At 38.6% G+C, this 18,130-nt stretch overlaps 1 protein-coding gene across 4 annotated transcripts in view; it reads left to right on the top strand.

Annotated features, from left to right (window-relative positions):
- LOC128695217 (cell division cycle 7-related protein kinase-like) overlaps nt 1-18,130 on the top strand; it is a 299,888-nt gene that overhangs the window by 165,602 nt on the left and 116,156 nt on the right. For all 4 annotated transcript variants that reach the window (XM_070091499.1, XM_070091498.1, XM_053785734.2 and 1 more), the window contains 2 exons: nt 2,098-2,226; nt 5,620-5,689. In XM_070091499.1, coding sequence (XP_069947600.1) covers nt 2,098-2,226; nt 5,620-5,689 — 199 coding nt within the window. The remainder of the gene's footprint in view (nt 1-2,097; nt 2,227-5,619; nt 5,690-18,130) is intronic.

Here is an 18,130-nt window from a genome sequence, read left to right as displayed (position 1 = left end):
ATTGCATAACAGTAAATCTTCTATGTTTTGGTGTGAATAAAAATTCGTTATGTGAATAAAAAATCAAAATGGAATTTATTTGTAAAGCCTCAAAATGTAACTAATGAACAGAGGAAATGTTAGTTTAGTTCCAGGAATACCTACATTGTTTATTCTGGACCCTATTTTGAAATTGGAATATTTTGAACTTTGTGTTAAATTGGCCAAATTAACAATTTCCGATCACTTTAACTTGTAGTTGAAACAGTTGACTTGGCGATTTCTTGTGCTCAATCGATAGAATAGAAGTAATACTAGTGAAATAGCTAAGAATTTGGTTGACTGGAATAATGTAATTGGCCTAAAATGGGAGTCAAAGTCGGCAAAATCGCCGATTCGTAAATATCGCTGACACATCAAAATTCGTGAGAGCATAATTTCGTCAATTTTCCATCAAATTTCGTACTTTTTGTTTTATTACCTTCACAAAAAGATTCTTTACCATTTCATAAGAAAAAATAACAAATTTTTTTTTTTTAAATTCTTGGACACTGGGGCACCACTTCAGATTTGGGCCTTGGACCCTGAAGGGGTTAAAGTGAGAGATGACAAAAGTCATGTTGTCAGCAAAGAGAATAGGCATACGTTGTTGTGACACACTTGGAAGGTCGTTGATGTTTAAAAGGAAATAGAGAGGGACAAGAATGCTTCCCTGTGGTACACCGTTGTCCAGGGGTCTTGTTGAGGAGGTTGTATCCTTGATAGAGACGTATTGCTTCCTGTTAGTAAGATATGACTTGATATATGTAAGTTCATGGCCTTTTATACTGTAATGATCAAGCTTGAGGAGTAGGATGCTGTGGTCTACTGTATCAAAAGCTTTCTTAAAGTCAATAAAGAGTCCAAGCGGGTATTCATTTTTTTCAAGTGCTGTGTCAAGTAGGTCTAGCATTTTTATTATTGCATCATTTGTGCTTTTGTTTCTCCTGAAGCCTAGCAGGCAGAGTTTGAGGATACTTTGTGATGTTATGAAGGACTATCATCTCTTGTGTATGAGTATCTCGATTTTGGAAAGTAAAGGCAGGTTTGATATTGGCCTATAATTGTTTACATCTGTTAGGTCACCACTTTTGTGTATTGGTGTAATCCTTGCTATTTTTAGTGATGCTGGGAGTGTATTAGTTTCTAGTGATTTGTTAAAGAGTAATGAAATGGTGATTGAAAGGATTTGAGCCGCTCATGTACAGTAGTGGTGGCACTTGGGGTATATTTCCTGATTCGTTTTTTAGAGAGTTAATAATCATGGTAACCTCACTGGGCTCTGTTGGTGCAAGATAGAGGGATGTTGGGAAGTTTCCATCTAGATAGTCATTAGCTTGGGCATTAGTAATTGGAATTTTACTGGCGAGATTTGATCCTATGTTTGAGGAGAAGTCATTTATTTTGCCTAGGCATGCTAGTGGCCTTCTTTGTAATTAATACTTTATAACATGTAAACCACACATTGTAAACTTTGCAAGGAAATAAACATTACTAGTTCTGTTCAGTTTGTGGTGCCCAGGATCTGAGACATTGTCTTCCAGGTCTTTTTAATATTTCCTCTCGTTTCAGTGAATCTATTAGAATAATATAGTTGCTTGGCCTTTCTGATTAATTTGGTGAGGACATGTATAGTATTTGATAAATTCTTTAGTTATTAAGCCCCTTCTATATTGTTTTTCATGTTGATGTTTCATATTAATGGATCTTAGGATGCTGTTAGTAACCCATGGGCAACATAGTCTTTTATTACTTATCTGTTTAGTTTTTATGGGACAATGTTTGTTATATAGCATATGTATTTTGTTTAGAAATATGTCTACCCATTCATTAATACCAACAGCATTGGAAAATTTTGTAGGCTTAGTTTTGCAGTGAAGTTAATAGTTAATAACTGTATGGTCCAGAGAGCACTTTATTCTATACTCAGTTTCAACTTGCCCTGTATTGTTAATAAACATGTTTTGTTTTTTTTCAACAAGTCGGCCGTCTCCCACCGAGGGATGGTGTTTTATACAACACTATTAAACAGCATTGTTACATGTTTATTCTTACATTAATATACTGTATTGTTTGTAGCTGTTACGACGGTCTCCAAGGAAGCAGTGTAATATTAGAATTTCTCCCAAGAAAGAAAATTTTGGAGCATCAAATAAGCTAGATGTTCGGAACACCCCTAAGAAACTACACCAAAATGTTGTACCTCAGGTGAGTGTTGAAGTAATATGTTATGATGAGTATGTGAGGTGTTGTGCAGCAGAAAACAGATTCAAACAATGGAAAAAATGCAGGTATGATGGTGATGGCAGCTGTGAAGCTTTTGTTACCACACTTAGTCATGTACTTCTGAGCCTGTCTTACAGCTATAGAAAACAGACAAAGCATTAAGGAATTGATTTGCTCACTAACCCAGATTTTGGCTAAGGTGGTGCTTATTTTCTTCTGCCATGAAGTGTCTCTTATCTCCTTGGATCATGGAGCATATACAATAGGGCCCCAGTTATATGGCAGGTTCCAGGCTACCACTGGAAAGCAGAACGCCAGTTTTTTCCACTTATAAATCGTATAAATGTCAGATAACAAGTTTACACTAATATATATTAAGTTAGCAATAGAATTAGGTATTAAAAACAATAAAAAGTAAAATACACACAATACACTCATTACCTACCGTAAAATATTTGTAGTCTTAATATACGGTGAGAGGTGAGTAAAGGAGATAAAACAAATAAATGCGAGAGAGAGAACGAGAAAATGAGAGAGGACCGAGACACTGAGTACGTAAACAAGCAGAAGTATGCGTCTCGTTATGGTTGATACATGTTCATTTCCATGTTTGTGAAGCTTATACCATAATACAAACACTGTACATTGTGTACAAGTTGTCTCCACATTGGTGCAGTAGAATATATAAAGAGCAACGCTCCCATTCTTATGTAACACAATTTTTAGAAGGAATGATGCTCTGAGTGAAGGCATATGAAAGGAATAATTTTCTATAATTACCCCCAGCAACTGAGGAGGGGTTATTGAGATGGTTTGGACATGTAGAGAGGATGGAACGAAATAGAATGACTTTGAGTGTGTATAAATCTGTAGTGGAGGGAAGGTGGGGTAGGGGTTGGCGTAGGAAAAGTTGGAGGGACGGGGTAAAAATGGTTTTATGTGCGAGGGGCTTGGGCTTCTAGCAAGCGTGCGTGAGCTTGTTAGATAGGAGCAAATGGAGACAGAGGGTTTTTAGGACTTGACATGCTGTTGGAGTGTAAGCAAGGTATCATTTATGAATGGATTCAGGGAAACTGGCAGGCCGGACTTGATTCCTGGAGATGGGAAGTACAGTGCCGGCACTCTGAAGGAGGGGTGTTAATGTTGCAGTTTTATAACTGTAGTGTAAGCATGCCTCTGGCAAGACAATGATGGAGTGAATGATGAGAGTTTTTCTTTTTTGGGCCACCCTACCTTGGTGGGAAAGGGCCGATGTGTTAATAAAAAAAGAAAATAATAATATCTTTTTTTGCTACAAGCACATGTACGAGATATACAGGCCTGGCTGATATCAATGACATTCTATTATATACAGAGCCACTTGTTATGCAGAGCATTTCTGGCAAATTAGGTCAGTTTTGTCCCAGGATGCGACCCACACCAGTCGACTAACACCCAGGTACCCATTTTAAACTGATTGGTGAACAGAGACAGCAGGTGTCTTATGGAAACACGTTCCTAATGTTTTCCAGCTGTACTGGAGGAGATTTGAACTCCGGACCTCAGTGTGTGAGCTGTGTGTGCTAGCGACCGAGCTTTGAGACACTGTTGTGTACACATTTTCTTTGGTATTGAACTAGAGAAAACATTATTCTTTCTGACACTCCGACAAGATGACTGGAAAAAACTTCTCACATTTGTTAATTTATTCTACTGTGGGGTGTATTTATGATGTTTATATGTTACGTAGCATGTTTATTATATATAATTTTGAAAAAAATCATAGATTAATGAAAATGTCTTTATAAACATATTGTACAACGTTTAATGTGCCTCAGTGATTATTATTGCGTATTTTTATTTTTACAGGTACAATATCGATTTTCCGGAACCTTTGGTTCCAAGTCCTTTCCGGATGGCTGATTTTTTTGCCTTGGTCTTGGGGCTGGATAAGTGATATACGGTTTGGTGGTAAATACACTGCCACATGAATTTCAAGTTCCTGCTCGTAAATTTGTATGAATTATGAGAGGTTCCAGACCATCAGTGTCCGGAAAATCAATGTTGTACTTGTATTATCATTATTAACTTTGTATTGTCAAGACTAATAAGACACTCTTAGTGATTTTAACTCTTTCAGGGTCCGTGCCATAGATCTACGGATTTACATTCAGGGTCCAAACCGTAGATATATGCCATGAGCTCAGCTCACTCTGATAAGCTGTGAGCAGTAAATTTGGGCCTAGATATGAGAGAATACATCTGTGTGGTATGTGTGCACCACATAAAACAAATCCTGCAGCACACAGCGCATAATGAGAGGAAAAAACTGTGACCGTAATTTTCGATTAAAACAGCAACTTTGCAGTGTTTTTTTGTATGTTTTTTAAAGTTGTATTTGTGATTTCTTGGTCTCACTTGATAGAATGGAAGATATACTACAGAAATAGAGATACTTTGATTGGTTTTAGAACTGGAAATGGCTTGAAACTGAGCTCAAAGTAGCAGAAATGTTAAATTTTTGCCGATGTTCAAGAGTAAATAAATGACCTCACAAGTCTAATACATGACAGCTGGTGGGTCTAATATACATTTAGAAATGTGGTGATATTATTTATGCAATTATTACAGTATTGCATAACAGTAAATCTTCTATTTTTTGGTTTGAATAAAAATTCATTATGCGAATAAAAAATCAAAATGGAATTTATTTACAAAGCCTGAAAACATAACTAATGAACAGAGGAAATGTTAGTTTAGTGCCAGGAATGCCTGCATTGTTTATTCTGGCCCCTATTTTGAACTTTGCATTAAATTGGCCAAATTACCAATTTCCGGTCACTTTATTTTGTTGTTGAAACAGTTACTTGGCGATTTCTTGTGCTCAGTTGATAGAATAGAAGTAATACTAGTGAAATAGCTAAGAATTTGGTTGACTTGAATACTGTAATTGCCCTAAAATGGGAGTCAAAATCGGCAAAATCACCGATGCGTAAATATCGCCGGCACATCAAAATCCGCGAGAGCATAATTTCGTCAGTTTTCCACCAAATTTTGTACTTTTTGTTTTGTTACCTTCAGAAAAAGATTCTCTACCATTTCATAAGAAAAAATAACAAAATTATTTTTTGAAAATTCTTGGACCCTGGTGTGTGCACACTTTGAAATTTGGCCTCTGAACCCTGGAAGGGTTAATGTGTAACTACATGCCAGCACTGTGTGTAAGATTATTTAGGTACAGGTACACATCAGTAGTATAATTATATCATTGTTGTTGTTAATTATTATTACTACTATTATTAGTAGTATCATGGAGAGGTGATAAACCCACAGGGGGGCCACATAACACTTGGGAAATAGGATGATTTATTTTGATAATATATTTATCTTGTGCAGGACTCTCCCAGCAAGCATACTAGGAAGGCTGAGGCTGCCTGCAACCATGACCTGCTGCATGATAGCACAGGTAAGCTAACACTTGATAACACAGGTGAGTTAATTTTACAAAAACCCAGTAACAGGCTGAATGCTAGAGGGGCAGATTTTTCTAGTTTTCTCTGGAGATGTCTGTGCTTAATAGATATCGTATTTTTTGTAACAGTTAACACTGTTGATAACACAGGTGAGTTAACACTGTTGATAACACAAGTGAGTTAACACTCTTGATAACACAGGTGAGTTAACACTGTTAACTCTGTTAACTGTTCATAACACAGGTGAGTTAACACTGTTAACTCTGTTAACTGTTCATAACACAGGTGAGTTAACACTGTTAACTCTGTTAACTGTTCATAACACAGGTGAGTTAACACTGTTAACTGTTGATAACACAGGTGAGTTAACACTGTTGATGTTTGTTTGGTAACACATGTCAGTTATCACTCACTGTTGATGTGGCTTTGATGACACATTATATACAAGAAGCTTTAATTAAATAACACTGCTGCTAGGGTAGAGCTTGATCAAGCTGGATAATGTTCTACCCTGAACATAACATTGTCTCAGAAGGGGCTGCTGCAGTGTACTCTCTATTCATTTTCAGATCTGCTACTGTCTCTACAGTCAGCATTCTAATATTTTCTTGTCAAATCAAATCAAATCAAGTTTATTCTCTATAAGGATTACAATGCTGAGTTTACAGAATTTGGTTATTGTGTGGTTTACATATAGTAAAATACTAATTACAGAGGGGGCTACTAGAACACCTAGCATGGCTAGGCATTTCGGGCAGAATTAGATTAATTCTTAACTTTAAAATATTACAAATTATGAGGTAAGTTGGAATTATGGCTGAGTGACTAAATACTAGTTTGTGAGTTTAGCAATGTGAATGCTTTTGTTTTCGCACAATACATAGTTTCAGTATTGGAGTATCACAGGCCAACTTATGACTAGTTAGGATTCATTATTCTAAGATTAAGATTGATATTTCTGTGTTTATGGTCAAATGGGTGAGTGAGTGTAGTGTGAACGTCTGCTAATTTGCATTATTTAACACTCATCCACCCATACATACATCACAACTTACACGTGTTCATAATTAACCCTTTCATTGTCATGTAGATCTGCATTATTGAGGCCAGTGTCACTTTCCTAGATCTGTGTTTTAATTAAACATAAATTCCTCAGATATATTGTGATTGGTTTATTTTAGCCTAGATGTGAGAAAATGGGAGTGTGTGACAGGTGTCCAGAGTATAAAACAATCCTGCCTCGTGCAGTACCAGGTGGTAATAGTAAACCTGGGATCTTGTGTTGGGGTTAAAATATTGACTTTGATGCATTGTCTAGGTTGGTTTCTTTTATTGGCTGTTTCTTGGTGTCAGTTCATTGACTGGAAAACATGTTAGTGAAGTGGTGAAACATGTTAGTGTTCTTGTTGGTCAGTGTCAGACCAAAAGTGGCCTGAAATAGACCTCAAAATAGCAGAAATATTGATTTTTGACTATTTTCCTGAGGAAGGGAAGGTATGTTTTCTGCCATTTTGATAAGTTTGCTTCATTTATTTGGACTGTCTAAAGCATGACTAATCATTTTTTGTCATTTTTTCTATTATTCAAGAACTGGGTAAAACTCCAATTTTTTGTGGTGGACTCATAATACATATAGAGCAAATGTTGTGTAGGAGAGGCATGGCAATGTAATTACTTTAATTGCTTAACAGAGGAAAGGTTGCTTAGTGTCTTCAATGCCTAAACTGTATATTTTAAACTCTTTTAATTGGAATTTGTTACATTTTGTGTAAAACTGGACAAATTGCAAACTTCTGGATGCTTTACAGAGTAGCTCTGGCAGTTGAATTAGCAGTTTCTTGTGCCCAATTGATAGAAAAAAAGTATAGCAAAATAGCCAGGAATTGACTCACAAAATCATAATGACATGATTGCAAACAAACCACAGTATGGGTGAGGATAGAACTCACAGGAAGTGAGTCGTAAAACTCCAGGCCAGCATGTAAGCTGCTGGACCAACTGGCTACAATAAGATTCATTCATTCATTCAGATATTTGGGAGTTGACGTGTCAGCGGATGGATTTATGAAGGATGAGGTTAACCATAGAATTGATGAAGGAAAAAAGGCGAGTGGTACGTTGAGGTATATGTGGAGACAAAAAATGTTATCTATGGAGGCAAAGAAGGGAATGTATGAAAGTATTGTGGTACCAACACTATTATATGAGTGTGAAGCTTTGGTTGTAAATGCTGCAGCGAGGAGACGGTTGGAGGCAGTGGAGATGTCCTGTCTAAAGGCAATGTGTGGTGTAAATATTATGCACAAAATTCGGAGTGTGGAAATTAGGAGAAGGTGTGGAGTTAATAAAGTATAAGTCAGAGGGCTGAAGAGGGGTTGTTGAGGTGGCTTGGTAATTTAGAGAGAATGGATCGAAGTAGAATGACATGGAGAGCGTATAAATCTGTAGGGGAAGAAGGCGAGGTAGGGGTTGTCCTTGAAAAGGTTGGGGGGAGGGGGTAAAGGAGGTTTTAGGGGCAAGGGGCTTGGACTTCCAGCAAGCATGCGTGAGCACATTAGATAGGAGTGAATGGAGACGAATGGTATTTGGGACCTGACGAGCTGTTGGAGTATGAGCAGGGTAATATTTAGTGAAGTAGGTTGTTAGATAGGTAGTAGGTTGGTAGAATAGGTAGTAGGTTGGTAGACAGCAACCACCCAGGGAAGTACTACCGTCCTGCCAGATGACTGTGAAACAGAAACCTATAACTGTTTTGCATGATGGTAGGATTGCTGGTTTCTTTTTCTGTCTCATAAACACGCTAGATAAAAGGGATATCTTGCTACTCCTACTTACACTTTGGTCACACTTCACAGACATGCACATGCATATATATATACATACATCTAGGTTTTTCTCCTTTTTCTAAATAGGTCTTGTTCCTCTTTATTTCTTCTATTGTCCATGGGGAAGTGGAAAAGAATCTTTCCTCCGTAAGCCATGCGTGTCGTATGAAGCGACTAAAATGCCGGGAGCAATGGGCTAGTAACCCCTTCTCCTGTAGACATTTACTAAAAAAGAGAAGAAGAAAAACTTTATAAAACTGGGATGCTTAAATGTGCGTGGATGTAGTGCGGATGACAAGAAACAGATGATTGCTGATGTTATGAATGAAAAGAAGTTGGATGTCCTGGCCCTAAGCGAAACAAAGCTGAAGGGGGTAGGGGAGTTTCGGTGGGGGGAAATAAATGGGATTAAATCTGGAGTATCTGAGAGACTTAGAGCAAAGGAAGGGCTAGCAGTAATGTTGAATGATCAGTTATGGAAGGAGAAAAGATAATATGAATGTGTAAATTCAAGAATTATGTGGATTAAAGTAAAGGTTGGATGCGAGAAGTGGGTCATAATAAGCGTGTATGCACCTGGAGAAGAGAGGAATGCAGAGGAGAGAGATAGATTTTGGGAGATGTTAAGTGAATGTATAGGAGCCTTTGAACCAAGTGAGAGAGTAATTGTGGTAGGGGACCTGAATGCTAAAGTAGGAGAAACTTTTAGAGAGGGTGTGGTAGGTAAGTTTGGGGTGCCATGTGTAAATGATAATGAGAGCCCTTTGATTGAACTTTGTATAGAAAGGGGTTTAGTTATAGGTAATACGTATTTTAAGAAAAAGAGGATAAATAAGTATACAAGATATGATGTAGGGCGAAATGACAGTAGTTTGTTGGATTATGTATTGCTAGATAAAAGACTGTTGAGTAGACTTCAGGATGTACATGTTTATAGAGGGGCCACAGATATATCAGATCACTTTCTAGTTGTAGCTACACTGAGAGTAAAAGGTAGATGGGATACAAGGAGAATAGAAGCATCAGGGAAGAGAGAGGTGAAGGTTTATAAACTAAAAGAGGAGGCAGTTAGGGTAAGATATAAACAGCTATTGGAGGATAGATGGGCTAATGAGAGCATAGGCAATGGGGTCGAAGAGGTATGGGGTAGGTTTAAAAATGTAGTGTTAGAGTGTTCAGCAGAAGTTTGTGGTTACAGGAAAGTGGGTGCGGGAGGGAAGAGGAGCGATTGGTGGAATGATGATGTGAAGAGAGTAGTAAGGGAGAAAAAGTTAGCATATGAGAAGTTTTTACAAAGTAGAAGTGATGCAAGGAGGGAAGAGTATATGGAGAAAAAGAGAGAGGTTAAGAGAGTGGTGAAGCAATGTAAAAAGAGAGCAAATGAGAGAGTGGGTGAGATGTTATCAACAAATTTTGTTGAAAATAAGAAAAAGTTTTGGAGTGAGATTAACAAGTTAAGAAAGCCTAGAGAACAAATGGATTTGTCAGTTAAAAATAGGAGAGGAGAGTTATTAAATGGAGAGTTAGAGGTATTGGGAAGATGGAGGGAATATTTTGAGGAATTGTTAAATGTTGATGAAGATAGGGAAGCTGTGATTTCGTGTATAGGGCAAGGAGGAACAACATCTTGTAGGAGTGAGGAAGAGCCAGTTGTGAGTGTGGGGGAAGTTCGTGAGGCAGTAGGTAAAATGAAAGGGGGTAAGGCAGCCGGGATTGATGGGATAAAGATAGAAATGTTAAAAGCAGGTGGGGATATAGTTTTGGAGTTTTTGGTGCAATTATTTAATATATGTATGGAAGAGGGTAAGGTACCTAGGGATTGGCAGAGAGCATGCATAGTTCCTTTGTATAAAGGCAAAGGGGATAAAAGAGAGTGCAAAAATTATAGGGGGATAAGTCTGTTGAGTATACCTGGCAAAGTGTATGGTAGAGTTATTATTGAAAGAATTAAGAGTAAGACGGAGAATAGGATAGCAGATGAACAAGGAGGCTTTAGGAAAGGTAGGGGGTGTGTGGACCAGGTGTTTACAGTGAAACATATAAGTGAACAGTATTTAGATAAGGCTAAAGAGGTCTTTGTGGCATTTATGGATTTGGAAAAGGCGTATGACAGGGTGGATAGGGGGGCAATGTGGCAGATGTTGCAGGTGTATGGTGTAGGAGGTAGGTTACTGAAAGCAGTGAAGAGTTTTTACGAGGATAGTGAGGCTCAAGTTAGAGTATGTAGGAAAGGGAAATTATTTCCCAGTAAAAGTAGGCCTTAGACAAGGATGTGTGATGTCACCATGGTTGTTCAATATATTTATAGATGGGGTTGTAAGAGAAGTAAATGCGAGGGTCTTGGCAAGAAGTGTGGAGTTAAAGATAAAGAATCACACATAAAGTGGGAGTTGTCACAGTTGCTCTTTGCTGATGACACTGTGCTCTTGGGAGATTCTGAAGAGAAGTTGCAGAGGTTGGTGGATGAATTTGGTAGAGTGTGCAAAAGAAGAAAATTGAAAGTGAATACAGGAAAGAGTAAGGTTATGAGGATAACAAAAAGATTAGGTGATGAAAGATTGGATATCAGATTGGAGGGAGAGAGTATGGAGGAGGTGAATGTATTCAGATATTTGGGAGTGGACGTGTCAGCGGATGGGTCTATGAAAGATGAGATGAATCATAGAATTGATGAGGGGAAAAGGGTGAGTGGTGCACTTAGGAGTCTGTGGAGACAAAGAACTTTGTCCTTGGAGGCAAAGAGGGGAATGTATGAGAGCATAGTTTTACCAACACTCTTATATGGGTGTGAAGCATGGGTGATGAGTGTTGCAGCGAGGAGAAGGCTGGAGGCAGTGGAGATGTCATGTCTGAGAGCAATGTGTGGTGTGAATGTAATGCAGAGAATTCGTTGTTTGGAAGTTAGGAGGAGGTGTGGGATTACCAAAACTGTTGTCCAGAGGGCTGGGGAAGGGTTGTTGAGGTGGTTCGGACATGTGGAGAGAATGGAGCGAAACAGAATAACTTCAAGAGTGTATCAGTCTGTAGTGGAAGGAAGGCGGGGTAGGGGTTGGCCTAGGAAAGGTTGGAGGGAGGGGGTAAAGGAGGTTTTGTGTGCGAGGGGCTTGGACTTCCAGCAGGCATGCGTGAGCGTGTTTGATAGGAGTGAATGGAGACAAATTGTTTTTAATACTTGACGTGCTGTTGGAGTGTGAGCAAAGTAACATTTATGAAGGGGTTCAGGGAAACCGGCAGGCCGGACTTGAGTCCTGGAGATGGGAAGTACAGTGCCTGCACTCTGAAGGAGGGGTGTTAATGTTGCAGTTTAAAAACTGTAGTGTAAAGCACCCTTCTGGCAAGACAGTGATGGAGTGAATGATGGTGAAAGTTTTTCTTTTTCGGGCCACCCTGCCTTGGTGGGAATCGGCCAGTGTGATAATAAAAAATAAAATATTCAAGGAAACCGGTTATTTTTATATAGCCAGACTTGAGTCCTGGAATTGGGAAGTACAATTCCTGCAATTTGGGGTTTGGGATATTGGCAGTTTGGAGGGATATGTTGTGTATCTTTATACTTATATGCTTCTAAACTGTTGTATTTTAAGCACCTCTGCAAAAACAGTGATTATGTATGAGTGAGGTGCAAGTGTTGAGTGATGATGAAAGCATTTTCTTTTTAGGTATTTCTTTTTGGGTCACCCTGCCTAGGTGGGAGATGGCCGACTTGTTAAAAAAAAAAAAAAAATTTTTTTTGCCAGGAGTTGGGTTGGTTGGAGCAGTGGAATTGCTCATAGTGGTCAGAATTGCTGCTTCATAAATTGTACTCAGACTGCTAACTTCACATATTCTTGATGTTGTTACCTTCAGAAAGAGATTCTCTAGCATTTCAGAAGATAAAATTATCATTTATTAATATATTTTTTAACCCTTTCAAGGTTTCGGACATACTAGTATGGCTTATGCACCAGGGTTTTTGACGTACTAATATGCCTAAATTCTAGCGCCCTCAAATCTAGTGAGAGAAAGCTGGTAGGCCTACATATGAAAGAATGGGTCTGTGTGGTCAATGTGCGTGGTATAAAAAAAATCCTGCAGCACACAGTGCGTAATGAGAAAAAAAAAATTTTTGTCTGTTTTTGGATTAAAACAGCGACTTTGCACTGTATTTTCGTATGGTATTTATTATTGTATTCTAGTTTTTCTGGTCTCATATTATAGAATGGAAGACATATTACAGAAATTGAGATGATTTTGACTGGTTTTACAATGAAGAGTACCTTGAAATTGAGCTCAAATTAGCAGAAATGTTCGATTTTTACAAAAGCTCAAAAGTAAACAAATCATGCTACGCGTCCAATACACATCAGCTGGTGAGTCTAATATTCTTTCACAAGTGCGCTGATATTATTTATACCATTTCTACACTAATGCAGTAGTCTGCATAACAGTAAATCTTCTATTTTTTGTGAGAATAAAAATTCAAAGTGGAAAGCAAAAGAATGTAAGAGGGGCGTGGGGACGTGACTAGTGAACAGAGGAAATTTTAGTTTAGTGCCAGGAATGTCTTTCTTGTTTATTCTGGACCCTATTCAGAAATCGGCATCTTTTGAAATTTGTGTGAAATTGGCAAAATTGCTAAATTCTGACCACTTTATTGGATAGTTGAAATCGGTAAATGGGTGGTTTCTTGTATTCATTCGATAGAATAAATGGAGTTCTAGCAAAATAGTTATGATTTTTGTCGACTAGTACAGTGGAATTGGCCGAAAATAGGGCTCAAAGAGGGCAAAATTGCCGATGCGTAAACATCGTTGAGACCGCTAACTTCACAAGAGCATAATTCCATAAGTTTTCCATCAATTTTCATACTTTTGGTGTCATTATGATCGGGAAAAGATTCTCTATATTTTCATAAGAAAAAATAATTTTTTTTTTAAATTTGGGCGACCCTGAGAACAAGTCTCTGAGATGGCTTGTGGACCCAGAAAGGGTTAAGGGCAATATGTGAAGTAAATATTATGCACAAAATTCAGTGTGGAAATTAGGAGAAGGTGTGGAGTTAATGAAAGTATTAGTCAGAGGGCTGAAGAGGGGTTGTTGAGGTGGTTTAGTCATTTAGAGAGAATGGATCAAAGTAGAATGACATGGAGAGCATTTAAATCTGTAGGGGAAGGAAGACAGGGTAGGGGTCGTCCTCGAAAAGGTTGGAGGGAGGGGTTAAAGGAGGTTTTGTGAGCGATGGGTTTGGACTTCCAGCAAACATGCGTGAGCGTGTTAGATAGGAGTGAATGGAGACGAATTGTATTTGGGACCTGACAAGCTGTTGGAGTGTGAGGAGGATAATATTTAGTGAAGGGATTCAGGGAAACCAGTTATTTTTATATAGCTGGACTTGATTCCTGGAAATGGGAAGTACAATGCCTGCACTTTAAAGGAGGGGTTTGGGATATTGTCAGTTTGGAGGGACATGTTGTTTATCTTTATACGTATATGCTTCTAAACTGTTATATTCTGAGCACTTCTGCAAAAACAGTGATTATGTATGAGTGAGGTGCAAGTGTTGAGTGATGATGAAAGCATTTTCTTTTTTGGGATTTTCTTTCTTTTTGGGTCACCCTGCCTAGGTGGGAGATGGCCGACTTGCTTAAAAAAAAAAAATAGTAGTCAGATTGTTTAGAAATTGAATCCCTAGTTATAGTTATTTGTACTCACTGTTGATGTGTTTTTGTACTCTAAATAAACACATTACCTCTTTCAGGGTCTGTGCCGTAGTTCTACGGCTTTGAGTTCTGGGTCCAAACCGTGGTGCTACGCCATGAGCTCAGCTCACTCAGATAAGCTGTGAGCGGTAAATTTGGGCCTAGATATGAGAGAATACATCTATGTGATAAGTGTGCACCACATCAAACAAATCCTGTAGCATGCAGTGCATAATGAGAAAAAAAAACTGAGACCATAATTTTGGATTTAAACAGCAACTTTGCAGTGTTTTTTCACGTGTGTTTTATAGTTGTATTTGCGATTTCTTGGTCTCATTTAATAGAATGGAAGATACATTACAGAAATAGAGATGGTCTTGATTGGTTTTAGTACTGAAAATGGCTTGAAATTGAGCTCAAAGTAGCGGAAATGTTAAATTTTTGCCGATGTTCAAGTGTAAACAAGTGATGTCACGCATTTAATATGAGTCAGCTGGTGGGTCTAATATACTTTCATGAATGTGGTGATATTATTTATATAATTATTACAGTATTGTATAATGGTAAATCTTCCATTTTTTGGTTAGAATAAAAATTCATTATGTGAATAAAAAATAAAAATGGTATCCAGTTGTAAAGCCTGAAATAAACAGAGTTCCAGGAATGTTAGTTTAGTTCCAGGAATGTTAGTTTAGTTCCAGGAATGTTAGTTTAGTTCCAGGAATGTTAGTTTAGTTCCAGGAATGTTAGTTTAGTTCCAGGAATGTTAGTTTAGTTCCAGGAATGTTAGTTTAGTTCCAGGAATGCCTCCATTGTTTTTTCTGGACCCTATTTTGAAATTGGAATATTTTGAACTTTGTGTTAAATTAGCCAAATTGCCAGTTTCCAATCACTTTATTAGGTAGTTGAAACAGTTGATTTGGTGATTTCTTGTGCTCAGTTGATAAAATAGAAGAAATACCAAATTGGCTAAGAATCTGGTCGACTGGAAAAATGTAATTGTCCTAAAATTGGAGTCAAAGTGAACAACATCGCCGATGCGTAAATATCACTGACTCATCAAATTATGCAAGAGCATAATTTCGTCAATTTTCCATCAAATTTTGTATTTTTTGTTTTATTACCTTCAGAAAAAGATTCTCTATCATTTCATAAGAAAAAATAATTTTTTTTTTTTTGAAAATTGTAGGACCCTGTGGACAAGTCTCAATTCTTGGGTCTGGACCCTGAAAGGGTTAATGACATTATAATATTGCTTCAGTCACTGAGTACCAAATTTTTCTTCATTCCATTAAGAGAGCTGGTTAAAACACTGCCTCACTAATGCACTGTTCAACACAGCTGTTAGCATCTTTATTCTGAAACATTTCACCTACACAGTAGGCTTCTTCAGTCGAGTACAGAAAGTAGACAAGAGCAGTAGAGCTGTGAAGATGATGTAATCAGTCCATCACCCTTGAAGACGTAGATTTGAGGTTAGGGACTGACAACCTCAAATCTACATCTTCATGGGTGTTGGACTAATTACATCGTCTTCACATCTCTACTGCTCCTGCCTACTTTCTGTAGAGCTGGGTATACTGCTTCCCATTTCTGTATGTAGAATAAACAAGAAAGATTGACCTGCTGCTCTTTATTGTGCTTACGAATTAGGTGTACAGTACTCTGTTAATATTTAAGTGTGCTATGTGAATAATTAAGTGTGCTGTGTGAATATTCAGGTGTGCTCTTTGAATATTCAGGTGTGCTCTTTGAATATTCAGGTGTGCTCTATGAATATTCAGGTGTGCTCTTTGAATATTCAGGTGTGCTCTTTTAATATCACGAACACCAATGACGAGTATGGTGAATATATATTTTCTCAACATAAAATCTGTATTGATGTAAAATGAGTAATACAGTACATAAATAAACATTTAAATAAACATTTAAAATCACATTTACGTACCTTTATTCAAGACTCTTGTTGGCATCTGGAAGATAGGGAGGACTTATCATTGTCTCTACTGCCTCAACCACTACCTCAACCACTGCCTCTGCCACTGCCTCAACCACTGCCTCACTGCCACTATAAAGTTTCTTTGGGCCCATGGTGGCTTATTTCACAGTCACAATCAATAAAAAAGCACTAAACACAATGAATTTATTGTGAATTGTTCAGATGAGTGCAGGGTAATGTTCACTCAAGGATGAACAGAGCTATACTGGCTCATGATGCCTGTGCAGGGAGGCGTGCAGGCGTGTGACAGGTCTGGTATGCCGGCCAAAACCTGGGGCAAGGGCCGAAATGGAGAAAATTGGGCCAAAAAAGCAGTCGAAACCCCAAGCGGCCAATTCTCAGGGCGGCCGAAACCCGGGGTTTCACTGAAAGAGGTTTTTATAAAGTAGAAGTGATACAGTAGACTCCTGGGTAATGACATTTAATCCGTTCCAGACCGATTTTTTTCGTTATCCAAATTAATTTTCCCCTTAAGAAATAATGGAAATCCAATTAATCTGTTCCAGACACCCAAAAGTATTAAACAAAATAATTTTTTTATGTGAAATATACATTTGCCTACACAGAAAACAATAAATACATTAATAATTAATAAAATGGCACCTTTATTTAAGTCGTATTTGATGAGTGATGAGATGGGAAGAGGGCAGAGGTTGGAGGAGCGAGCGAGCGAGGAAGATGACCAGAGCTGTCATGAGATGGGAAGGAAGAAGGATGAGGAAGGATGGAAATACTGGAAAAGGATGGGAAGGAGGGGAAGAGGAGAAAACAAGGCAAGTAGCCCAACCACTTTGGGACATGTGGTACAGAAGTACTGGAGGCATAGATGGAGAGGCTTGAATGATGTCGGTACTTGGCTCACTAGGAGAGGACGGCGAAGGCAGCGGCAGGAGCTGGGAGTGTTAGAAGGCAGCAAGCAGGATGAGTTGTATTGGTGGTGGTCGACTTGAGGTGTGTTAAGCTAGTGTTCCATTAGAAAGAGTCTGGAACTTCGGTATTGGCATGGTCATGAGTCTAAATTTGCGGTCAGGGTCGATCTCTGGAGCATTAAGGAGATTGATGACTTCTCTAAGAAAGAGAGCACTGGATGGTCTACAGACGAACTTGACTTCGTCGCTCTGGAGGAGGGGGATCAATGTCTGTGCATCCATTTCTTTAGGATACTCAGGAGTAGTGAAGAAAGAGACTCCATGTATTGTATTATAGTGCTGTATATCCTTAGAGTGAGCAACAAGTGAAGTCGATGATTGGTCAGTTTTGTTGGGGTTGGAAGATGAGGACGCTGCTCGTGTCTTGATGGATGTGGTGGCTGGCGTTGGAGGTGGTTTCTCATTGGTGGAGGAAGGTGGAGGCACGTGAGGCAGTGAGGGCTCTGATTGGTTCTTGGCAGTGGTTGTGGCTGGAGGAGGTGGTGGTCTATCATTGGTGGATTGCGAAGTAGAGCCGGTGGTTTCTGCAGAAATTAAATCTTGCAAGTCATTTGGTGCCTCAAAACTGACGATTTTTGGGATAATTTTCAAAACATCGGCTGAAGCAGGACTAGCTGCGAAGTTGAATGATGGCAGATTGTTGAGGGCAAGAATATCATTCATAGTTGTATTGAAACAACCCGGGTTAGCTGCATTTTGCATGTGTGCATACATCAGGCAGTAGTAGAATTTTGTGGAAATATCGTCTGGTAGAGGAGAGGCTGTGAGTGGTGGAGGTTGCTGAGTGGCTTGTAGAATCTTGGTGGTGGTCGTCTGAAGCTTAGCTATAGCAGCATAAGTAGGAGAGTTTCCTGTAGACTTCTTAGTTTCTTCTTTCATTTTCTTAGAGAGGATATCCTTGCATACTGGACATTTGGCTGCAAGAGTATGGTGATCACTGTTACAGTTGATGCAAGTGGGAGCAGCAGTGGAAGTGCAGGAGCGAAAATCGTGATCTGCAGAC

This window comes from Cherax quadricarinatus, chromosome 35 (genome assembly GCF_038502225.1).
Source record: "Cherax quadricarinatus isolate ZL_2023a chromosome 35, ASM3850222v1, whole genome shotgun sequence".
In the NCBI taxonomy this organism is placed as follows: domain Eukaryota; kingdom Metazoa; phylum Arthropoda; class Malacostraca; order Decapoda; family Parastacidae; genus Cherax; species Cherax quadricarinatus.
This window is presented reverse-complemented; position numbering and strand designations above follow the sequence as displayed.